The sequence below is a fragment of the Periplaneta americana genome, chromosome 10, assembly GCF_040183065.1.
Source record: "Periplaneta americana isolate PAMFEO1 chromosome 10, P.americana_PAMFEO1_priV1, whole genome shotgun sequence".
In the NCBI taxonomy this organism is placed as follows: Eukaryota; Metazoa; Arthropoda; class Insecta; order Blattodea; family Blattidae; genus Periplaneta; species Periplaneta americana.
This window is the reverse complement of record NC_091126.1, coordinates 5,571,939-5,595,424: the sequence shown is the minus strand read 5'-3', so window position 1 is coordinate 5,595,424 and position 23,486 is coordinate 5,571,939. Positions and strand designations below refer to the sequence as shown.

At 37.5% G+C, this 23,486-nt stretch overlaps 1 protein-coding gene across 2 annotated transcripts in view; it reads left to right on the top strand.

Moving 5' to 3' along the window:
* The window catches only part of Gfrl (Glial cell line-derived neurotrophic family receptor-like), a 1,341,875-nt gene that overhangs the window by 1,252,455 nt on the left and 65,934 nt on the right, over nucleotides 1-23,486 (top strand). For both annotated transcript variants that reach the window (XM_069836786.1, XM_069836785.1), the window contains one exon: nucleotides 13,107-13,312. In XM_069836786.1, coding sequence (XP_069692887.1) covers nucleotides 13,107-13,312 — 206 coding nt within the window. The remainder of the gene's footprint in view (nucleotides 1-13,106; nucleotides 13,313-23,486) is intronic.

Sequence of the window (23,486 nt, the reverse complement as noted above, 5' to 3'; positions counted from 1 at the left end):
TTTAAGAGGTTAAAAAACAGTTGTAACTGCAAACTATATTCATGATGCTTATTTTGCTTATTTTCAAAGCACACTCTTAATTATGGAATATTACTTCGGAGTAACAGTACTTCTAAGAATGGGAACTTTGCTGTAAGAATAATATCAAATGCAACATGTAGGCCTACTCAACACTGTAAGTATGTATCATGACTATAATAAATGTATATAATCCAGAGCTAATCGTATATGTTAAAGGTAATCTTTCTACTTTAATATTAATAAATGGCATTCATTCCTATGATACGAGACAAAGAAAGAATTTTAGTATTTCTGCTTGTAGACAAAAAATCACACAGTAACTTTCAACACATGGCTTTAAAAGTTGGAAATAAATTTCCATAGCACATTTTAATTTAAATATGTCTGCTCTCAAATCATGCATCTCTAGTTGGTCAATGTCAATGCCTTCCTATAACATTGACGGACTTTTTATTTATACAATTCCTTTGTAATTGTTTTCATCTTGACATTACTTCACATTGTATATACATTTATTGTCCTTAGACATGCATATAGACTATTAAACTATTCGTCTCTGTGTCTGTGTGTCTAGCAATCTAATTCCAGTCTGCCTGCCTGCCTGCATTTGTATCATATCTTCTATTTGCCTTATGGCCCAACGATACATACATGCTCTCTACACGCATCATACTCAGCTAGCCACCCAACTACAAACCGAACCCTCTGTGTGTTTTATTCAATTTCATTTACGTCATTCTACATATTTTCTTCTTCCTTTTCAGTCTTCAGTCATGCATTCAAATGTTGTTCATGTATTGCTGGCTCGTCTTAATCATTTTTACAGTCTCTGCTGACTAATTGATTTCTGTGAAGCAAGAACAGAGGAATCCTTCGTCCACGCCACCTTCGTGAGACTTTCGAGAGTCAAACATCGGTCCCTTCCATAAAACGTCATTAGTTAACACTGATTTCCTCCCATTGTCATTGAACTATAATCTCAGTCGTCTTACAATTTCTTTATAAAATGGTCGTTATGAAAAGAATACAATTACAATTAACAACATTATTTCCTATTGAACAATTTGACTGTCTGATAATGTGACAACCGGATGTGGCTGTCGAAATATTCGAGAACGAACGCGCGTGGCCTTATAGCCCCTGTGTGCATTTGGTTAATTTTGAACATCTATCTGCGTCAGTAAGACGAGGCAGTTACATCAATTTCCGCTGAACTGTAACGTAACCTTTGACACTCGTGTTAACTGAAGAAAACGGAGTCGCTGAAAGCGCCGATATCATTCGTTTATCTATCCTTGAGCCCTTAATTCACGCAAGGAGATAGAAGGAGAAAGTGTTAAGTCCATATTTATTTAAATACCGTACCTTGTAACTCATACGAGAATAACTTGTTTAATTCGGAGTTATCATAACCTACAGTACTAAAGACGAAATTATCTATCGGTGAATGCTTTCCTTTCGCACCCTGCTTTTACTTTCAAGTTATTCAAAGGAAGTTAATAAATGCTGCAAAACTCTGCTTGAAGATTTTCGTAGAATTCTGTGTTGTAACCATTACAACGACGACTTAGCGGCAGCAGTGCAGTGGTTGGACTAATACCCACACTTCCTAAATAATGCCCTCGAGGTCGATCGAGCTATACGTCACTAAACTCACCAGAGAGCTGATTGGCTAGTCTCCTAAATTGAGACAACTCATTCTGCATGTGTTTTGCCGAGGTTTTCCTAAGGCGTTAAGGCAGATGTCGGGGTGAGCCTTAAAAGAAATGGGCCACGGACCTACATCCCTCTTTATACAAAATTTTCCTCATTTTTTACAAATTAAAGACTTCGAAATAGGACCCTTCGATTTCGCATATTTTCCTTCTCTATGGGTGAGTTTACTCGAGTTCCACTCACACAGTGAAAGGGTTCGGTACATTTCTATGTGCAGGATTTTAACATCTTCCGGCATTCATTGTCCCGATGACAACATACAGGCTGGATACGATGCAACATTGAATTTTAAACTGCTCTTGGCGTAAGAAAGATATCTCTAGCAATAGTCGTTAAACCTTTATCAGAATATTTATCTAACATACGCTTGAAATAATGTGTTTCTGTCTTCACTCGCCTAGCTTATGGACTCGGTCCCCTTGTCTGCTGAGGTTGATGACGTACGCACGATGCTCTCATATGTATTACCAATTACAGTAGGTTCCTATTGAATGGAACGGCGAAATGTGGCCTATCGACTTAGACATCGCAGATTCTTTCCCACAGCACCAAAGCGCGTACGTTTCAATCATGTTACCTCACTTTATCATCATCTGATTGATTGTGACTTCACTCACTACAGGATTCTAAGGGACCACATTAAAATGCGCAGTTTCGTAAATCGCTGTTGCAAAACTCTGTGCTGTGCAAGAGTAGACCTAAACAGACGGTTTGAGGTAAAAAATGTAGTCCGGAAACAGATAATTATTGTACCAATAGATTTAGATGCCGCACTGAAAATGAAACTGAAACTCAACGCAATAATCTTTATTAACTAAAGCCTTGGTTTTTCTGAACCTACGCATGCGAGATGCGAGGTGCGAGACTTGCATCGCACAAATCTGGACTACATGAGAGATAGTTTGTGGTTCCTACAACTGCGAGATGCTAGGTCTGCGCACCTCGCAACCATAGAAACCACTCACTACCTCTCGCATAGTCCGGATTTGTGCGAGGTGGGCCTCGCAACTCGCATGCGTCGGTTCAGAAAAAACCAAGACTTTAACAGTTTACAGCATGTGTTCGAAAGTGCAAACTTGTGCATTTACACACAGTGTACATCTTCCAATTAGGGACTGGTGGGTTCGTTCGAAGATTTCTGGTGTTTCTTGAATGACTAGAGAAGCTGCTGCTGAGTTGCTCTTCGGACTTGCTAGAGTCAGAGTACACCGGGCCTTTCATGTATCCATAGGGGAATAAGTCCATAAGGGTGATCTTGGGGGCCAAGCAATGAGACCTCCTCTACCAATTCATTGGTCACCAAATCGTGTATTAATGGGACGTCGCACATGAACATCTTAGTGATCCGAAGCACCATCGGTTTGGAACCACATGTTCCGCCGAACGTGCAATGGGACATATTGTAGCAGTTCCGGTAATACGTACCCTACTCCAGGAAGTTGTTTAACGGGGCCACTCGATTGGTGGAAGGAAGTATGAACTAATTAGATGATCGCCTACGATTCCTGCACAATAATTAGTAGTAAATCGATCCTGGTAGTGTGCTTGTGACCAGTTGTGACTGTTGTGGTTATTGTGTACTGCATCCCTAGTAAATGCTGCTTTATCCAGGCCGCTCCATAGTCTGGTCTTACATCCACCGACAAAACAGCACCATAGCAGCAGGATGACCTAGACGCGGATAATGTACGTATTTGGTGTAAATGGAATGAATGCCTATATCCTCGTGCAAAACATTTCACACTAGTTGATGGGTGACCCTCCAACTTCACGAGGAAGTGATCGCACGCGCACTTCTCTCATTGTAACCGACGCAGAATTCCTTCGTCAAGCTCCGGAGTTCTTACTGATCGCCTGCGACCAGCATTGTATCTGTTGACTAGAAATGAACCTCCCACTTGCAGATACTGAGTACAATTCGTTGCTCCCTGTTGTTTACGGACACAGATTAATGACGGTGAAGCTACACTTCGCCAAACGTCCAGAATCTTACTGCCGTAATTACCCGTTCCCTACCACAAACTGTTTGTTTAGGTCTACTCTTGCACTTCATAGAGATTTGAAACAATTTTTCTCCATCCTATAGGGTACGATGTGTGTTCTTCCTCTTTTATTTGGATATAATTTAAATAACTGTAGCAGCCCCGCAAATAAAAATAAACTAACATTAATTCTTTGTTTGAAACGTAGAGAATATTTTGAATTATTTAATTTAGGACAGGTACTACTTTTGGTAAATGCTAAACCGTGACATTCCTAACGGGGTTTGTTTGCAATCGCCTGACTGCATAGCCTTGCAGTTTAACACAAGCAAATACCTCTCATTGTGCCAGTTTCTCTAATTTCTTTAGTGTAAGTTAATAAATATATTGCCGTGTTCGCAAGATATCCATTTAGACGCTTTGGAACACACGGTTTCAGTAGGCTATCCCTAATACAAGCTGTCCGGCGTTCTACACGTCAGTCAGTATTTCACTGCACACATTTGTATAAAAGAATTGGCTCATTGGATTAATTTTATGAGTTTTACTGGTCATTCTATACGGGAAGATCGAGTTTGGAATATACCTATTCCAGTCTACACATGGTTTCATGTGACCCCGTTAACCATAATTTCACAAAATTCTTTCCCAGAATCGTCTCTAGTACTTTTCTTCAATAATTATTACACTAGGAATAACACCAAATATATATATAGATGGCGCCGTTTAGTGTTTTTTAACAAATCTCTTGATTTTCTACCGCATTATAAACGTCGAAGATGTTGGCAACGTGTCACATGCTGAGAATTACAGTCTTTTGTTATTGTTTTCTGTTGTTATACGGTTTCAATACTGAGTGTTTGTGTTTTTTTTTTCTTCAAGTAAAGACATGTGTAAGAATTTTAACAGGTATATTTCATTAAATTTAATACAGTAGTTGTTTGAAATTGTTTCATAATATATACAGGGTGGAAGTGAATTAATCCTGCAGTTTGAAAGGGACAATAAAGTACACTTAAAGGAATATAAAACCTACATTACGTTTTGTAATTAAACGCACGGTTAATTATAAAATTAAGTTGGAAGTTTCAGCAGTCTGGCAACATCGCCGCTAACTCACCCCTCTTCCTTCTTTCCGTAATACAGATGTAAGAGATCAACGAATCCAGTCTGTTTCCCTAGGTCAGACATGTTAAAGTGAGCCATAGATGACATTTGCCCTAGCAGTGGTTGTGTTTTTACAGAGGTCAGCCGAGAGTTCGATTGCTCGAAGTTAAGTTGTTAGGCTCTTGTCATAGTTAACTTACTAAAAGCATGGGTTGTATCTTTTTGTTTTTGTTTCGCTATTGATTGAGTTTACTTTTCTTTTAAGGTATATCATTATTGTGATTTTATAATAAAGTTCTCCGGTGGAAGCAACAAGTACAACCTCGATAATTTGTGAATACAGAGAGATTTTTAAGTACAATTACGTGTTATACAATACTTACGGACGAAGTAGACAGTTTCTTGTGCAATATTTAAAGTGTAAGATAATTCAATTTCAGTGATTTAAAGGATCACATGTTTATAAACCTGTTTTCCATACTTAAAAATATTAAAAATAGCAAGAGTTTAGAATATATTATTCATTATGTGAGGGTAAAAATAATATATTATATAATTAACTAATTAAATATTTTTCAATAAGCATGTTTAATATTACAGTTTCGGAGTAAACCTCATTTTAAATCTATTTCAATACGAACATATTGTACACAGAAATCTAGATTTTACGTATGGTATTATAAATTTAACATTTAATGTAAGAATGTTGTATTGTAAGTATTCCAAGGTTGTTGCACAGTCTACTATATACAGTCACGAAGCTTGAGTTTTGAGGGTGCTAGAAACAATAGCCTGTGACGGTTCTATTTTGAATTGCCTGTAATGAGACGATATTAGCGATCCTAGTGGTGAGCAACTATCTAATGTTTGCATATTTACTACGTATTGAGCTTCGCGACTGTATATACTAGACTGTGGTTGTAGTTCGTACTAGATTACTTTTATAGGAGACAGCTGCTACAATTGTCACGCTAGTGACCTTGACAAGACTGCCCTTGGTGGTCATCTCCCTCATTGTCAATATTGCAACCTGTTCACATCGTTCAGTGGCTTAGAATTAGTGGTTTTTAATTAAATTTACACGAAAACCGTCCACGCTATAGAAATACGCCAGAGGAATAAACTATTCTTTACCACATTTCCTATCGATATGGATATAAATTACGATCTTACTCCCATTAGTTACCGAATAACAGGGTGTTAAACATCTGGGCTAAAACTATGAACTTTTCACCAATATGGTATTAGGCCTACACATACAACATGAGCTATTCGCTCTGAAAAGCTTCGGGGTTATTTCACTTTCACTCTGTATATATGTGTGTGTGTGTGTGTGTGTGTGTGTGCGTGCGTGCGTGCGTGCGTGCGTGCGTGCGTGCGTGCGTGCGTGCGCGCGTGCGTGCGCGTGTGCGTGTGCGTGTGTGTGTGTGTGTGTGTGTGTGCGCGCGCGTGCGTGCTTTTTATGTAATAACACTCTTCTTATTGTTGCTTTGTTGCTTATTCCTTAAATTTCATCTTGATACACAAATAAGTACATACTATTAACTTCCACGCAGTACACAGCTTCTTCTTGCTTCCTATAGGCCTAGCTCCTACGTGTAGCATAGGGCAAGCACGAAATTTCGCATCAGGCTGTATTCTGCGCCTGAACTTTGCTTGTGGCGATGTACTTTTTGTGTTTGTAATTCCTTTTTGAGTTGTCCTTGCCATGTTATTTTTGGTCTCTCCTTTCTTCTGTCCCATTCCGATGTTTGTCTTGCAATTTTTTCTTTTGGCTGGAAAAGAATATGGTTAATCCAACACTGTTTCTTCCTCTGCCTGCTGTGCGATGTGTTGTCGGTCGTTGGTGGCCTCTCAGATTCCGTTGGATACAGCTTTTGGACCATTATAGACCCGTAATGTTTCGCAAGCAATTCTCAATAAAAGTTTGAATTTAACGAGTGAAGGTGTTATTCACTTTCCACATTTCGCATCCGTGTGGCAATAAGCATGTAATTAACACTGGAATTAAAATGTTTTCGTATCCTTCAGGGTCGCAGATGACCATTTATGTAGGGCGTATTTGGACGACACTTCTCTTGCTTTGTTAATTTATTCTGTGCGACTATTACAGTTCTTTCATATAGTTCCACCATATTCCAAGGTAGTGTTGCTACTTGAATTGTTCGATCTTTATATTGCTAATTGTAATTTTTATTGTGGCTGTGGTTGATTTGCATTTATTTGTTTTAGCGAATCACAAAAACCATCTAAAAACAACAATGAAACCAAAACTCAGGCATAGGTGAACTATTCGACAAACCTTTACCCTCACGAGATAAATTTTAATTTTTCACGCTAAATCTACTGAAGTCAGGAAAGCATTAAGACGGATTAAAACGAAATCACAAGGTACGGGTGGCATCAGTATAATTATTTTGAGTAAAACAATCAACATTATACTTACTACACTGGCTGATATATTTAACTCTTCACTTATAACCACCAATTACCCTAAAATAAAAAAGACAGTGTGACATCCCCAGAAAAATAATTTCCCTCCTGTTCTCAGTGATTTAAAGAAAATCTGCATACCTCCTGCTCTCTCAAAGGCTTTGGAATACATTATTCACAAAAAATTACAGACTGTCTTAAATCTAATAATTTCTTAAATCCCTTCCGGTCAGGCTTCAGGTCGGGGCACAGCGCAACAGAGCCCTTCTCAAAATTACTGCGAAGCTAGGACATTCGGCAAGTGACAATATTAACGTTACAGTACTTCATTTCAACAAGGAATTTCAGTTGACATAGATGACTTCCTGGGCAAGTTACGCGTATTGTATTACTCTGACGACAGTATCGCTTGGCTGGAATCTTAACTTCACGACTGAAATTTTCCAAGGTTCTGTTTTAGGAAACTTCTATTTTCAGTATATATACACGATGTCTCAGAGACAATTCGACACTGTCGGTATCATCTTCAAGTGAACGATCTACAAGTGTATATTCACGCCAGTCCTGATTCGGTGAATGACAGTAACTACATTGAATTCGGATTTAAAATCCCTAACCTCCTGATCACAGGAATTTTTATTGATTCTGAACTCCGAAAAATTACAATCTATATGTATGTATGTATGTATGTATGTATGTATGTATGTATGTATGTATGTATGTATGTATTTATTCACACTGCAATGGGTATATACCCGGTGGCAGTGGTAACTAATTACACTCAAATAAAGACAATAATAAACACAATTAATAAAAATACAATTAATAATAATAATAATAATAATAATAATAATTAATACTAACAATAATTAATAATAATAGTAATAACAACAGGGAACATCCTAAATTAAATGAAGCACGATCAGTTAAAATAACATTTAAAGTAAATCTAATTTGTACCTTAAACCTATGTTCGAACTAAAACCCACGAGTATGATATGTTCATATCTGCACAAGTACCTTTCAACACTACACTCATTTCGCTGTCAACTCACTCACTGCACTGGAACTACGACACATTTCACTGATTCTATCCTGATTTCACTAACACTTCAAAAACATTTCACTGTTCAAATACTTTGCACTGCCACTATAAACTATAAAGCTTCACTGACAGGAACACGTTTCACTTACTCAACACACTTCACTGACACAACATAATTCTTCACTGATAGAACACTTCAATAACAAAATATCAATTACACCCTTTAAATATTGTGTATAATTATCGTCTTTTAGTAAAGTCCTTAAGCCTATTTTTAAATACATTTTACTGGGGAACTGGCGATTTCTATTGAATTTTAAAAATCCCGCCGCAGTTGTAAATAACACTAACCCGTTTCTTTCAAGTGTGAAACATTTGAATGTTCATGTAATTGAACACACAAAGTGGGCCACACAGTGTAAACGTATATGTAAATTAAGTATTTTTTATACTGCACTCACTTCGACCTGGCCCAAAATTTGCAGCGTGTCTATAATGCCTGTGTTCGTTTTAATGTAATATCCATCTAAGAGGGTATAACAAATTACCTTACCATCTCAGTTAATCGTCCACATACTGTACAGGTTGGAAGTAATATAACTGCATATTTTAACAGGTCATTCCTTGAACAAAGCACAACAAAGAAATGTAGTATTATATTAATCCCAAATGAATGCTTTTCTTGGGGAAAAAATAATTTTTCCCTAAATGTTAACACGTTTATCCTATAAGTACTATCAGTACGATTTTGATTTTTACTCTTGTCTTTAGAGAAACTGATAAGAGATTATTTATTCCTTTACAGTTTTTAAATAAAATTATTGGTTTCCTTGCAAATTAAATAAAAATATTAAGACATCGTTATTACCTGTCACTAGGAAGGAAGTGTGATAAATCTACTGCAGTGACAAAGAGACGGAATGCTGCTATGCAGACCTGAGTTGTTGTGTGTATTCGATGCGCTGTTGCCAAACTACGTAGAATTTCAACCTAATTTTCTCGTTAATCATGCACTTAATTACAAAATGCAATACAGTTTTTTTTTATTTCAATGTATTTTATTTCCCTATTGAATCCGCATAGTTGTGTGACTTCCACCCAATATACTTGCAACTTTACAAGAAATGAGTGGGTTTATTTCCCTCAAATAATACACATGATTAAGATAATGGATTGCTAGCATCACCAGAGCTAGCTAAGCTGACTTGTGAGTTGTTTGTTTAAATTTCTTGATCCCATATATCGCATGTTGTAGTGGTTTGCATTTTCCGGACAAACTGTAAAACTTACCATCTATTCACTGTTCGATGGTATGATGGTATCTCATGTATAAAGGGAAATAAATGCTGATGGTACAGATTCCGAAAAAGATGGTGAATAATATTATTTGTTCATTGGCTCTTTCAGGATAGACATTCTACTCAAAATTGTTTTATTATGTAGAGTGTGTTTAGGACGATATGTCCCAAAACTACACAGGTGGCATGGGACACCTCACTGAACAACAACGTTAACAAATATTCTGTTTCGTACTTTCTGCCAGTTAAAAAAGTTGTGATCAGAATTTCAGTAGGACAAGATTTTAAATTGCGACCGTCTTTCACATTGAATCACACGAATGTCGCTGTCACAGCGAAGACATCACAGATTACAAACCGACGACACAGCGGAAAGCGTTCTCAATAAATTCAATGCGCTGTTCTTGCCTTTTCATAAACGAAGTGAATGTCAGGATGCGCGTGAACAGAGAATGCACCGACTGCTGAGCATATCCTGTTATTGCTGATGTCAGTATTGCTTCACGCACCTCACTCCACTCGTTCGCTCTTAAAATAGAACACACGTACAATTTTATTTTTCTCTGAGTAAGCTGTTACTATGCTACTAAGAGAAGAAAACAAACTTCCCCACGTTTACAGCTCCTAGAGGTATTCCTGAAGGCCCATATTGGTAACGGTTACGCCTGCTTAGGCCCTTACCTGAGTGTATTACTTTACGAGGTTTTCCAACCTATAATGTGAAAGTCGGGTAATCCCATAAAGACTTCTTAGAAGCTAGATACCGTGAGATTGACACAGTATCGATAAATACTAATTTGTAAATTGATACGAAAGGATAAAGTAACCCCCTGTGTCTGCTGCTGAACACGTAGTTCACTTTGTGCTTGGTAATAAATGCAGTTTTGCCCACTTCTCAGACTTCTGCTGTCTCAAATTTAATTGCTTGTTTACTAACCTCATGTCACTTATGCCATTTTTATTTACAACGATGTATTGCGAAAGTTGTACAAGGATTTCTTTATCGCTTCCCTCGTTAGCCGTCCCGGCATTTTGATGTTTTCATTTGTCAATACTTTGACGGACGCTGTTTGACGTTGTTCATGATTATGGCTCATTCACAGAGCACTTCAGATCACATGATCCCTTCGGTTACACTTTTCCACGCACCTTGTGCAACTCTCTTTGTCCTCCTATTTCTCATCCATAAGTTTTGTATCGTTCTGATGTTTGTAACAACAGTATTTCCAACTTATGTTGAGCGACTGTGCCGGTCTGCATTTAAATAATAATAATAATAATAATAATAATAATAATAATAATAAAAACAACTTATAATTGCTATTATTCTTATTATAACAACGTAGCTAAGCTATTTTTTAATCTTTTAATTGTTATGGAATAGCCTCTCAAAAGCCTCTGCAGATTGCTGATTTCAGTCTACTATTGTCATATTTAAAAACGAAAACTTCCCTACCTGTCAACGATTAAGAACAGGATTTACAGTTCATAGGTGACATCTTCACGGAAACCTTTTATACTCTCTTCAGATAGGACACTATTTTCTTTGAAACTAATAATGTCTTGGCTTCGAATTATCCAAATGTAATATTGGTTTAAATGGGAGTTTCAAGAGACAAACATTTATTAGAATTACACAGGAATTCCAACTATTCAATCTTCACTTAGTTTATTTTAACACATTGTCGAAACAAGCTGCGTCAGATACCACAATCACACGTTTCTTCGCTCCACTATTACATAGTATTCTATTTAATTTTTGAAAAACGTCTGTTATTAATAGCACATGGTCCTACTGACACCACGTTAAGAGAGTCTCGCTTTTGTCCGAATAGGCCTAGGCTTTTTAATCATGCATCTTAAAGGCACTAAAATGTATATTATTATATATGTTATATTTGTGGGGGGAACGTATGGAAAACTCGTAACGTTTAACAAAGACAGTCTGCATTCACTATTAGTAAATTATGTGGATCCGCTCTACACCTTACAAGTTTAGAGTGAAAAGTATTCGAAATTCTGCGAACAAAACAGACAGGACATGCAGTTGGTATACAAAAGGTAAGTCTTGGATCCCATACACATGCCAATTGAACCTTATCTCCCCGTATTTATTATTCAGAATAGGGAATGCTACCACGGCAGGTGTGAAAGAAACGTAGTGGTGGTGTTCGATTCAGCGTCTTAAGTCTGCCGGCGGGTATCAGAGTTCCAAAGCTCAGATGACGTTGGGACTGGAATCTGTTATGGAGAATAGTGATGAATATTTATTTGCCGTTAAATGAAGATCGACGTACCTAATTGCTGAACTCCATATTACACTTCCGTTCTCAGATGGTGTTACAAAATAAACCACTCTCGTTGAAGGAAACGAAATTTGACTTGAGAGTCTCGGTATCCGAGTTCTTGTTTTACAAGTTAGGCATGTAGACTGACATTACATCGTTTAGGCCTATCACATCCTCTACCTAAGCAACGAAACATGGCCTAACATTCACAAGATTGTATGCTTTTAATCTTGAATTGCAACGTAACACAGACGAAAGAAATCGGTGTGCGAAATGGCTGAAGGATGGATGCCTGGGATTGTCCCCCTGGAGAATATGATGTCCCTTACTGAAAGTAATATTTGTCTCTGCCAGGGATAAGATTTATTCTCTTCAGCTGCATTATTTATAGTTTCCGTGTTTTATATGTTATTAACGCAGTAGGCCTACATAACTATTCTCATTTCTTCATTATAAATTGAACGCGATAACATTACAATTTTTCTAACAATGAAAATTATTGCACATAGTATTTTTAAAGGCGGTTAACATTTTAATGTCTCTCCCTGGATAAAATATTCAATTCCCACCCTGGGAATGGCCCCAAATTGCCAATATCGCTCAGAATAGAAGACGGTGGCGAAAGTTTGTTGGGAGACACAGGATTTGCGAAGAGTGTCTTTGCCTTTGGCTGTTCCCACAAGAGACCTAAGTCTCAGCGTGATGGAGTGACTTCGCCTCGCGGTGTATAAGGAGCAACAGACCTAAATACCACGGGCGGTGGTGATTTGAGATCTTTTTTAACCTGAGGGGAATGCAATATGAGTTACTACAGTGAGTCATAAGATAGTTTATAAATTAATGATTTGCACTTCTAATTTTCTTCGGTTATTTAACGATACTTGACCAGCTAGTAGGTTATTTCGCATCAGCCCGGATAGGCCTGCACTTCTCTTCGCTCACTATCATTGCTACTGCAGGTATTAAAAGTAAAGTACTGTAGCGATTGGCATGCTTGTAATAATGTACAACTTTTCAAAGTAAAGTGGAATCCTTACCTGATAATGGGACCGCTACTTTTTCAATTGATCTATATGCGACTGAAAAAAGAAGTTTAATTCAGTCTCTGTATTAAACTTGTTACGAAAAGCTAGACTTGATATGCACTTGAATCTCCCCCGTGCATCTTCAGTATGGTGGAATGTTTGACCTTGTACGTTGTACCTTGTTGTTGCAGGAATAGACTGGAGTACTACGAGCAGTCCTGCGCCGTGGACAGCCTGACGAAGAAGTGTGCCGGGCCGCCCTCCGAGTGCCGCAAGGCCATGCTCGGCATCCTCGGCACAGAACTGCGCTCCAACTGTGCGTGCAAAGGCACCGACTTCACGCAGCTCTACGACTGCCTCGGCTGGCAACGCCTTCTTTGGGTTAATCCCTGTGTTGGTCAGTTAATTCACCTCACACTAAGAAAGAGTCCGGTGGACCGATAACTTAATATGACGCCGTGAGATTACTTGGAGGCTAAATTGGTTACCTTTTCCCATTAAATTGAGACACGAATTTCGTATTGAACAATTTCTGCGAAATTTCTTTTCTACATGATGGAAGCCCAGATTTTTGGAGCGTATTTCTCCCTCTACTAAAAGTAACCCTATCATCGAACCATGTGGTCAGCAGGATGGCTCTTCTACCCGTTACAGCTCTTTGACACAGGATCGCACGTTTCCATACAGCAGCGGTCGTTGATCCTGCAATAATTCCTGTGTGACATATGTATCGATTTTCAGATTTTTGCTCTTTTAAATAACTTAAATAGTGATACAGCAAATAATAAAATCTCCTATACGTAATTATATTCCTTTCTTTCGAAAATTTAAGAATTCAGAATCTCCTATGTACTACTGACATAGAATGAATAAATGTGTTTTTTTCCTACTCAATAATTTCATATTTTGCACGTAGGAGTTATTGCAGGAACAACGACGACCTCTAGTTGACCTGCACCGGCAGGGTTGGTTGACGTCTAGCATACGAGGTAGGTTTGCAGCGATCACTGTACAAAATACTACAGTGAGTAAAGACAGATGGAGGCTAAATCCATTCTAGCATTAGAATACTATTGCATCACAGCCTCTCCCCGCGATCCCCACTCCACATCGTGTAATACTGTTGAGATAAGTTAGAGCAGCGGTCCTCAGCGCAGAGCACCCTGGGGCTAGTGTCTCTTACCCGCGGAAAACACAGTGCACCATGGTGTACTCGTAGCTGCTAGCGGGTATGCTCTCTATCTCTTCCTGCTGCACGACGGTGCACACGGACTGCACCGCTTACCCTTTGCACATTTCAGCGAGTGCTGACGACCACTGGTAGTGAATTGAAATGGAAAACAAAGTCAGTCTTATGTAAAAGTTGTACTTATAATTCTCACACAATCTGTAGAAGTTTGAAAGTGCAACCATTCTTTAAGGACTTAGGTACAGCTTACAGCAGTAAAAGTTTGGAAATATTCAACATTTTTTCCCTCCATTACTGTATTTTGTACAATAATGAAAATTTGTATGTGTAAAACACCGTCCTTCTTCTATACGGAAAAAATATTTTTCCGATTTAAATAATTATTTACATATATAATATATATGTATATATATATATTTTTTTTTTTTTTCAAAATTCAAAATAATGGCAGTTCACTGTGCAGTGATGAAACGTTTCCCTCATAACTCAAAACTATCCAACATTCTATGATTAAATTTTGTTGTGTGTATTTATGCATTTTATATCTGCAATAAGATGCAAAATCACTTCTCTACCTTTTATAGATTGTCTGATAAAAATAAATTCATTTAAAAAAATGGTCAAGTATCAGTATTTTCTTCTAACGTAACTTTAATATATATTATTTATTAGGAAATGTAGTTGAAAGAGAATCATATTGTAAACATGAGTTACAGCAATAAAGTAAAAAAGAGACAACATGAAAAAGTTAACAAGGTTGTGAGTTATGAGGGAAACGTTTCATCACTGCACAGTGAACTGCCATCGTTTTGAATTTTGAAACAAAATTATAAACAATTTTTTTAATCGTAAAAATATTTTCTTCATATAGCTAAGGGCAGTGTTTTACATATACCAATTTTCATTATTGTACAAGATACAGTAATGGGGGACAAAAGATGTTGAATATTTCCAAAATTTTTAATGCTGTAAGCTGTACCTAACCTCTTAAACAAAAATGTCATAAGATATATTGTAAGATCAAGATTTTTTTCAAGAACAAATTGCAAGTTGTCGTATGAAACATGTGCGTATTGTTGACAATGTTTCTTTATTTGGAAGTAATTCCTCTGTTCTTATAAACAAAGGATGAAATACATTTTCCTTCGTCCACTTCCTTTAGGTAGTTAATGTTATGTTTTATTTAACGACGCTCGCAACTGCAGAGGTTATATCAGCGTCGCCGGTTGTGCCGGAATTTTGTCCCGCAGGAGTTCTTTTACATGCCAGTAAATCTACTGACATGAGCCTGTCGCATTTAAGCACACTTAAATGCCATCGACCTGGCCCGGGATCGAACCCGCAACCTTGGGCATAGAAGGCCAGCGCTATACCAACTCGCCAACCAGGGCGACCTTTAGGTAGTTGCTCTGTATTAGGAACCATCTGTGATAAGAGCTTCGCTAAAAGATCAAGATGTACACTTGTATGTTCGCTGCAGTACGTAATGTACCACCTGATGACAAATTACAGCTGTTTTCCCACTGGGCAATCAAATTCAGTCGAAGGTGCTCAAGGCGGCGAGTACTACTGCAGAAGACAGCATAAGCAAGTTCGCATACAATAAGTAGCCAACTTGATATGCAGGCCTAGGCATTTAAATGTGTTTCACATTTGCAGTGTGGTTATAAGTACTCAAAGAGCTGTGCAGACAAACCGTTGAGAGGGAAGTTCTGTAACAGTTCCGCTGGTGCGTACCTTCACAACTAATGGCGGTAGATTATTTCAAATGAACATAATGCATTAATTTCAAATAAATATTCAGCAGTGTTGCCTGACGTTGAGTTATTTATAAACATAAAGCAATTAAGTTTTTTTCTGACATTGAAACAAAGAATAACTACTTGTAATTGTCTTCAGACAAGAGTTTTTGGAACGTGAAATTACTTGGTACACTGGCCGTTACGGAAACAGCAGAGAGAGACAGTTCCATAAAATGTTACTTTCGTGCAGAAGTCGCTAATGTTCTGTCAGAATAGTGCAACATACTTAGAATCTGATTGTAAATTCATATTATCAAAATGATTTAAGTACCGATTGTTGTGAATGACAAATAATATCAGAAGTGACACGAATGCTGTAGTTGTCGTTCACAGCAATATTGTGTTACGTCACACAACCCTGCCACTGATAGGGGGCTCCAGGTAACATTTTTCGGCCATTTCTCTCAACGTTGAATTTGGACACTGAATAGCTACTGCAGTTGAATTAAACACTGCGGCTATAAATAGCTATTGAAACTTTATTGTAACTCAGCTAATTAACATAATGAAATGTATCCTGAATGGAATACAACGTATTTGTGATTTACAAATGTTTACTTTGAGTATAGTTGTAACTAGGAAAGGACAAGTCACCGGCAACATAATATAGTTAATAACTTAATTGTTGGGACACGCGTAAAGCCTTATGACGTGGATATATTTAGTTGCTCCCATATCCCTTGAGACCGTCGATAATGGGAGTGAGTCTGGCATCGGGATTTGGGTCAACCAGCTTACTTGTTAGGCAGTTAGATATATTGGCGTTAATTACATACCAGAACAGGAGCATCAGTATAAAGTATCGTTGAGTCCTGTGAACGTTTCCACCCAGATATGCATCGTTCCTGGGTCACCGTCAACAGTATCAACCAAAATACTGACACGCCGTTGATCCGCTTTATGGCAGATTTGCATATAAAGCACTGTTACCCGCAGTTCCTTATGCTGACTGGTAGAATTGCAATGCTCAAAAATTGTAAAGTTGACTTTTGCTTTCCTTTCAGCACCAGGGTCCGGGAAGACAAAATCTAGACTATTACTGTACTTTATGACTATATGCACACATCTTGTGTCTCCGGAGTCTAGAGTCAGTGTCAGACGATCTATGCCATTTGGGGAATTTAAACTCGCGTTGCTTCATCACAGAGGCTATGAGGCACCACACATTCCGAGCACTGCTGCCATTGCGACTCTTCAGTGGAAAACTCGTCTTCAGCATCCCAGGTACAGAAAAGGAGTTTTTGAAATGCCGTCAACATACAGAAATTTCTCCTTAAGTAATGTATTTTGTTCAAATTCAGTACCTACGGGTACGTTCAGCCTGGAATGATGCATATTTTTAATGAAAGATTTATTCACTATTCCTTCTCTTAGGCCTATGTAAGATAATAAGATATATCACTCGACTAGGCAGCAGTATCTTGACATTTACTACTTGAAAATAATAATGATAATAATAATAATAATAATAATAATAATAATAATAGTAATAATAACAATAATAAAGATTTATTTTAGCTGGCAGAGTTAAGGCCGTAAGGCCTTCTCTTCCACTCAACCAGCAAAAAGTATATATATACATATGCATGAACTTACAAAGAATTCAACAATTTGATTTAGATGAGAGTTGCATGTATACAAGAGTTATTTACGAATTAAACAACAAAATACTATGAACTATTAATTAAACACTGAAATAAACTGTGTAGCAGAATTAAAGTAAAATACATAGAATGTTAATATATTTCACATAATATTAGATAATAGGAAGGGATTATTATCAGACAGTTTTGAAAATACAGCACTATCAGGATGATGTCTAAAGAAAGAAGTAACAAGGTAGTCAGTGATAGTTTAAACCAGTATGATTGGAGTGAAATGCTAATAAGGTTATCTTTTAAGCTGTTTTTAAAGGTGTTTATTGTCGTGCAGCCACTAATATTTCGTGACAAGGAATTCCATTGACGCGAGCAGGATACTGTAAAAGATGATGAATAACAAGATGTTCTATGAAGAGGTATACTTAGCGTGCCACAGTTAAGTGATCTGGTATTTACGTTGTGGTTAGAGTATAGATAAGAGAAACGGGACGAAAAGTAATTTGGTGTTGAGGTGTGCAGAATTCGAAAGAGTAAAGATAAAGAGTGTAAAGTTCTAAGTTCTTTAAGTCGGAGCCACGAAAGACTTGCGAAGGACGGTGATATGTGATCATATCGTCGGATGTTGCACACGTATCTGACGCACATATTCTGAGCTCGCTGTAACTTGACTGACAGTTCAGAACTTAGGTCACTTAACAAAACGTCACAATAATCAAAGTGCGGCATTACTAGGGCTTGTACTAGGGTAAGTTTTAGTTGCTGAGGCAAGAAGTTTCTCAAGCGACTCAAACAGTGAATGGAGGAACAGATTTTTTTATCGTTTCTTTAACTTGAAAATTCAAACTTAGATTATTGTATTTCTTCAAACGAAAAACAGTTACACAAATTTTTATAACTCTATATACAGGTGTAAACGATATAAACTGCAAAAAGTACTGGTAATAGAGATTAAATTACTGAACAGAAAAGTCTAATAAAATTTTTCTGTAACATTTGTGGTTTTCCTAAAAAAAAAAATTAACTGTTGGTCTATTTTTTTTAATGGTAGTAGGCCGTCATTGTTTACTTCGGTCCGCCACGTACATTGGGACTGTGATGATATCAGGGTACTCTGCTTTCTCTCTATTTTGGTGGTGTTAGCGTATTTTGAACGGAAGGTCGTTGGCAATGACGTTCACATTTATTCGACTACTATCAATCCTGAAAACATGATACTTTAGAAATTAAACACAAAAATAAAATAAAAAACTAAATTGCACTACACATCATGTTTAGTAGACCGAGAAATACAGTCTGTATAATTTTGGCAGTTTACGTCGTTTACACCCCGTGTTAAGAAAATAGGATAAGTAAACTATACCTCCCAATAAAGGTTAAACTACCTACTAAATTATGCCTCCAATTGAATATCTTCAAAATTTTCAGGACTTAAACATATCTATATGAATTGCTTCATTTCATTCCTAACTCATCGACATTTGAGAGCACCGAGAGAAAGGTTGAATCTCTCAGTTGTCAGTTCATCAGTGTGGAGAATTGTTAAGAGAATATATTTACTTTATAGAAATCCAAGTTTATGGGAAATGTATAATATAAAGGGCTGGTATTGTTGGTATTTTTGTCGCGCGCCGTGGCGTCGCGGTCTAAGGCATCCTGCCTAGGACTCACGTTACGGAATGCGCGCTGGTTCGAGTCCTAATGGGGGAAGAAATTTTCTCATGAAATTTCTGCCAGTGTAAGGGACCGGTGCCCACCCAGCATCGTGATGCACTTGGGAAGCTACGATAGTTAGCGAAATCCGGTTGCGAATGCCAGCTATAACGGCTGGGGGATCATCGTGCTAACCACACGATACCTCCATTCTGGTTGGATGATTGTCCACCTCTGCTTCGGCATGTGGGCGTGAGGCCAGCAGCCGGCTGGTCGGTCTAGGCCCTTCACGGGCTGTAGTGCCACGGATTATTATTATTATTATTATTATTATTATTATTATTATTATTATTATTATTATTATTATTGATATTTACAATGAATTTTACTCGAAATATGAGAGGCGGAATTGCAGAAAAACCAAACATATTTCTAGATGCGACGTGGGTAGAAGTATGTTTAACAAAATGCGTAGGAATAGCCTATGTATTATGTCTTTCTCGTACCTGGTTAACATGTTTCGGCCTGTTATTGACCTTCTTCAGAACTGGCTTCTTCAGACCGAAACATGTTAACCAGGTACGATAGAATTTAACACGAGAAAGACATATAATACACATTCCGAAGTGATATAGTGTTAAAAGTTGTGTAATCAAGATGTATGTAAAATGCGTAGCTTGTACAAGGCTATAAGTGAATGCGTCCGGAATAATTATCATAGTACTGTACATGTTGGAGGAAAAAAATATTTCTTCCAGATATCTTGCTAATATTTAAGTGAAAATTTATTAATCATTTGCCAGAAAGAAATAGACAGCAATTCTTCTTGCGAACATTCCACCCAACTCGGCAATAGTAATGGTTAACGTCAGTTATGCTCCGACGTCCACTAGCAAGAAGGAAGAATTGAAGTAGGCATTACGAAAACATAGGCATATATTCCGAAGTGATATAGTGTTATCAAGATGTAGAAAACATTGCATAGATCTTGATGACAGAGCGGTTAAAAGTGCCTCTATTACTTCACTAAATCACAATTTCAGACATAGATAAAACAGCTGGAGGTCAAATTTTAAAACACTGAACTAATTTGGTACAGATTGAAGAATTTGCCCGAGAAAAAATGTAGGCCTATATTTTACTGTGAAATGTAACAGAACTTTTCGATATATATGCATGTAGATATTTTTCTTTTTGATCACCGAGAACTGGACGTAAATCTGCCAACATACGAAAACTGTAGACTTTTACAACGGGACAATTTAATCGACATCACATATTTGTGATATTCGTCCACGAGGATAGTAGTGACGACTATGGCGAAGATGATGAATTGATGATGGTTTATGATGATGACGACAATGACGACTCTACGAATGAAGACTCCCGTCAAACGCCGCCTGTCACGTAACGTAAGTTTTCGTTAGTTTCAAAAAGTTTTGTCTTTAGTTATAAACATTTTCCTGCATGGGATAGTTATGTCTTCACATATTTTCACATTTTATAGACATGAATTTGGAGCCCAGTTCGTTTTAAAATAATGTTAATTTTTATTTCCAATATTCTGTATTATTACTCCGTCATCAAGAAGAGAAGGGACCCAGCTTAGAGAGAAAATTTTCACTGAAAAAAGGTAGTAGGCCTACATCAGTATACACAATAAGTATATGTAATTGAAACTTCAGTGTGCATTTTATCGTTCAATGTAGAAAATGAAAGCTTTTTTTTTCTTACTTTTGTCAGAAAATAATTTCAATTTCATACATGAATGATTGATTAGTTACGCAGTGGGAATCTTTTGAAACTCTCGCTTCGAAAGTCCGCCGCTTACTGGCACAAAACTTTGCCCTTTAAAACATAAGGATGCAGACCTACTCTACATTAAACGAATTAATTTATTACTTCAGTACCCACCTCCTCATAGCAGGCACTGAAAGTGTGCCCATTTTGTCTGATGCGCAATCTTCATCACTTTAAGGACTGAGTTTTGAAACTTAAAGTTTTTGATTAATTTCTTTCAAAATTTGGCGGATTTGTTGTGTCTCTACGTTAAAATAACATTACCACATTTCATCAAGTTTCATTCATTAGCTCCTTAGATATTAATTTTCATGTATTTTAATGATATTAAGTTATGCGTAAATTCAAAACATCCCTGACTGCTTCAGAATTGATTTTGCTTTTAAAAATCTTCTGTAAAGAACTTACAATTCATGATAAAGAAAATTGTTTACAGATTTTTAAATTTCACTATTGGTTCATGAGATAAACATTTTCTTACAAAGCGCAATTTTTGTTTGAAAATTTTATTTAATTTTTTAGAATTTAAAAATTCATATCATGAAAAGTTTACAGTGAAGAGTTGCTTTGTGGTTTGCAATATACAGAGTATTCTTGCAAAGTTTAATGTAAATCGGAGCGAATGGAAGCCGCTAGGAACTTTATCATTGGCCAAAACGTAGTTTTGAAAAAACGCAATTTTTAGTGGGTGACATTTTAAAAATAGTAGCCAGATCCTTAAAAGTAGTAAGTGGGGGCTAAATATGGAGCAGAATGTTAAACAAATGTATAAGGTAATTATATATGTAAAAAACACAAAAATATTTATTTTTACCATTTTGGCCAAAAATTCAGTCCTAGTGTCCCTTAAGAAACTTTCGTTTGTACGTGTCAGTTCATCTGCACTAATGAACCTCTCCAAGTTTCCTTTGCTCCGGCACATGACGTATTCGTTTCCTTTTAAGCCTGGGTCACACTAGCAACAGCAGCAAGTAGCGGCTGCTATTGGTTCACACTACAATCTACTCATTCTTCCGTGTAGGCCTAACTTCCCACCCTAAGTGACTTTGGGTCAACAGCGAGAGTTCTTACGGCGGTTGTTAGGGATTGGAGTAAGTGAACTTTGTGAGCATATGTTATTTATTGCAGATGAAATACAAGAAGAAACGGAATAGGGAGTCCCCTTGAGTCTGGTAATATAGCTTGTGGATGAGGATCTAAGCAGCATTTTAAGAATGTATAATTTGAAGTTTGAGGAGTACTAGAATTGATTTCACCACTCATTAGAAAAGAAATACTCTACTTACAGATAAGCTATTTCTTTAACTGTCTCAACGTGACATGCAAGCTCGCAGCATCCAAACCGTTTATCATGTTCCTGAAGGCTGAGTTCTTCTTATCATTTCTTAAATATTTGGGGGAACAAGGCGTCTCTCAAGGCACACTGAATTGAAGTGAATTTAGGGAGGGGGAGCTACGATCTAGCACTGCGACCTTTCAAGATATATTGCGCTCAAATTAGGCGTAAATATACACCTACTGACTACACTAAGGTTTGCTACGTGTCCAGGTTTGGAGGAGACAGTCCCATACGTCCTTAGGCCGCCAGCCAGGGTTCGGGGAATGCTATGAAATGATGACTGAATTATGTGGAAACCGGCGAACTCCAGGAAGAACCTCAACTGTGACGTACGTCATAAGTGTTACTATGGACTTTCCAATGAAAACTCCAGGCCTGACGGGAACTTGAACCCAGACCGCCTACGTGACAGAGTGAAGGTCTAATCACTGTCACCGCAGGGGCCTAGAGGTACTTGTAGTTTTGGTATACATTCAAAAACTGAAAGACCTGATTCCCAGTGCACTTGAGGACTTATATCGCAAATTACAGTACGCCTACATGTACAACACAGAACCACGTGGAGCTACAACCAAAGACGTTTCACACTAGGCTGATGGGACGCTTCTAGCAGCGAGAGTGAATCACGTGGCTGGTAAAGTTGAAAATGCGCTACTACACGAGTCGCTGGTAAATTACTAGCCGGCTGGTAAGAAACAGCTTCTAACGGCTGCTACCAACACAGAGACTTTATCGTCAAACGTACTCGCTAAATCTAATGTTTTTCGTGATCAGACTGGGCTGTTGGGAAATTTTTCCTTATTTTACCGCACGATTTCTTGCACATAACGTACGTCTTCAAAAGTGTGTTTGTGTGTACGATGACGCAATTAATATCTAACCAGTGCACAACACAACACAATGACTAATCAGAGGGGAATGCCGGTGAAGAGACGGCGGTGCACTTGCGAACGGATGATTTTTTAAATATTTTCATTATAGTTAAGTATAATCAACTACAACAGAAATGTAATTGATGGATGATACAGATGTTTCGAAAGTCGTAAAATGTACAATGAAAATTGATGTATCGTCCTCATAAAAGCGATAAATTTTATTCAGACAATCCACCTAAGTTTACTTCACTGCTTCTTCAGAAAATAATATATAACTGTGCCGTATTACGTCCAGAGGATTGGATCTTGTATTCA